Raw genomic sequence first — 1,175 nt, 5'->3', positions numbered from 1 at the left:
GTGGGGGGGGCGGGGGGGCGGGCCCCGGCGCCTCGCCCCGGCCGCCACACCAGGTTAGGAAGGAGGACATCACACAGGAACTTCTCAGACTCCTCCTGAAAACGACCTTGAGAATCAAGTGTGTGGGCTGCATCCTGCAACAAGTTGGCCAACATGGTGAAGACGTCCCGTCTCATCTCTGGGTCTCTGTCGGGTTGGAGACAGACCTGGAGTATGGGCATCAACTGGCCCACAAACTCCCCAACCACCGGACCAGACTGAGCGACGATGACGTTGAGCTGCAGTCTGTGCAGGGAGTAACTGGACCAGCTGTGGACCGAGTCCGACAGCTGGTCCAACAGGTGGCCCATATGTCGTCTGTAGAGCTCTGGTACCGAGTCCAGACTCTGGACTTCACACAAACGCTGCACACTCTCCAAGGCCTTGTCCTGGAGAGCGGCGTCCGTGGACAGACTGCGCACGGCCACGAGCGCCTGCAGCAGCTGTCGGCTGATGGCGCTACAGTCGGACTCACACCGACGGAGGAGCACATCCACACAGGCCGACAGCTGCTGCAGGTACTGGACCTGCTGATGGTCCTGACTCACTTCAGGTTGGACCAATGTGTCTGCAATCTGCTGGAGGTGTGGTTGAAGGAGGGGCTTGGAGGAGCCCCCTAAAACCGCAGCCAGCACCATGAGCGGCACCCAAGGGTGGGAGGAGGAGGGGGGCGTTCTCAGGTGGTCCAGCAGCAGTCTGAGGACCACCCCCGGAGGAACCAAGGTGCCCAGGAGTCTGGCAGCTTCCAGACAGTTGTCGACCACGACCTTCTCTCTGTCGGTGCACCCACGGTAGAGCGCGGCCAGAAGAGGCTGAAGGTGCATGGTGCTGTGGTCCTCGGCGTGGAGGAGCAGCACCGTCAGCAGCTGCGAGGTCTTGACCCGCGTGGCCACCAGCCAGTCGCTGATGTCACGGGCTACAGCTGGAACCAGGACCCCCAGATTCCTGACCACTAACTCTCTACAGCCAATCCCTGGACGCTCCACTCCTGGGGGGTAGGAGGGGGGGTCCAGGGGGAAGTCCATCATGTCCTTGAGGTCCTTCTCATTCTCCTTCTCGTACTGGGCTCCGACCTGTTTCCATAGATCACTAGCCAGTTGTTGAATTTCTGGAACCTGGTCGTTGATGCAGCTCAG

The 1,175-nt window shown here is 60.9% G+C and overlaps 1 protein-coding gene across 1 annotated transcript in view; it reads right to left on the bottom strand.

Annotated features, from left to right (window-relative positions):
* LOC103393637 (dynein assembly factor 5, axonemal-like) overlaps positions 1-1,175 on the bottom strand; it is a 5,198-nt gene that overhangs the window by 1,545 nt on the left and 2,478 nt on the right. The window contains exon 3 of the mRNA XM_025064487.1: positions 32-1,154. Coding sequence (XP_024920255.1) covers positions 32-1,154 — 1,123 coding nt within the window. The remainder of the gene's footprint in view (positions 1-31; positions 1,155-1,175) is intronic.

This window comes from Cynoglossus semilaevis, chromosome 17 (genome assembly GCF_000523025.1).
Source record: "Cynoglossus semilaevis isolate Cse_v1.0 chromosome 17, Cse_v1.0, whole genome shotgun sequence".
In the NCBI taxonomy this organism is placed as follows: domain Eukaryota; kingdom Metazoa; phylum Chordata; class Actinopteri; order Pleuronectiformes; family Cynoglossidae; genus Cynoglossus; species Cynoglossus semilaevis.
The sequence above is the reverse complement of the archived record's forward strand: the minus strand, read 5'-3'. Positions and strand labels throughout refer to the sequence as shown.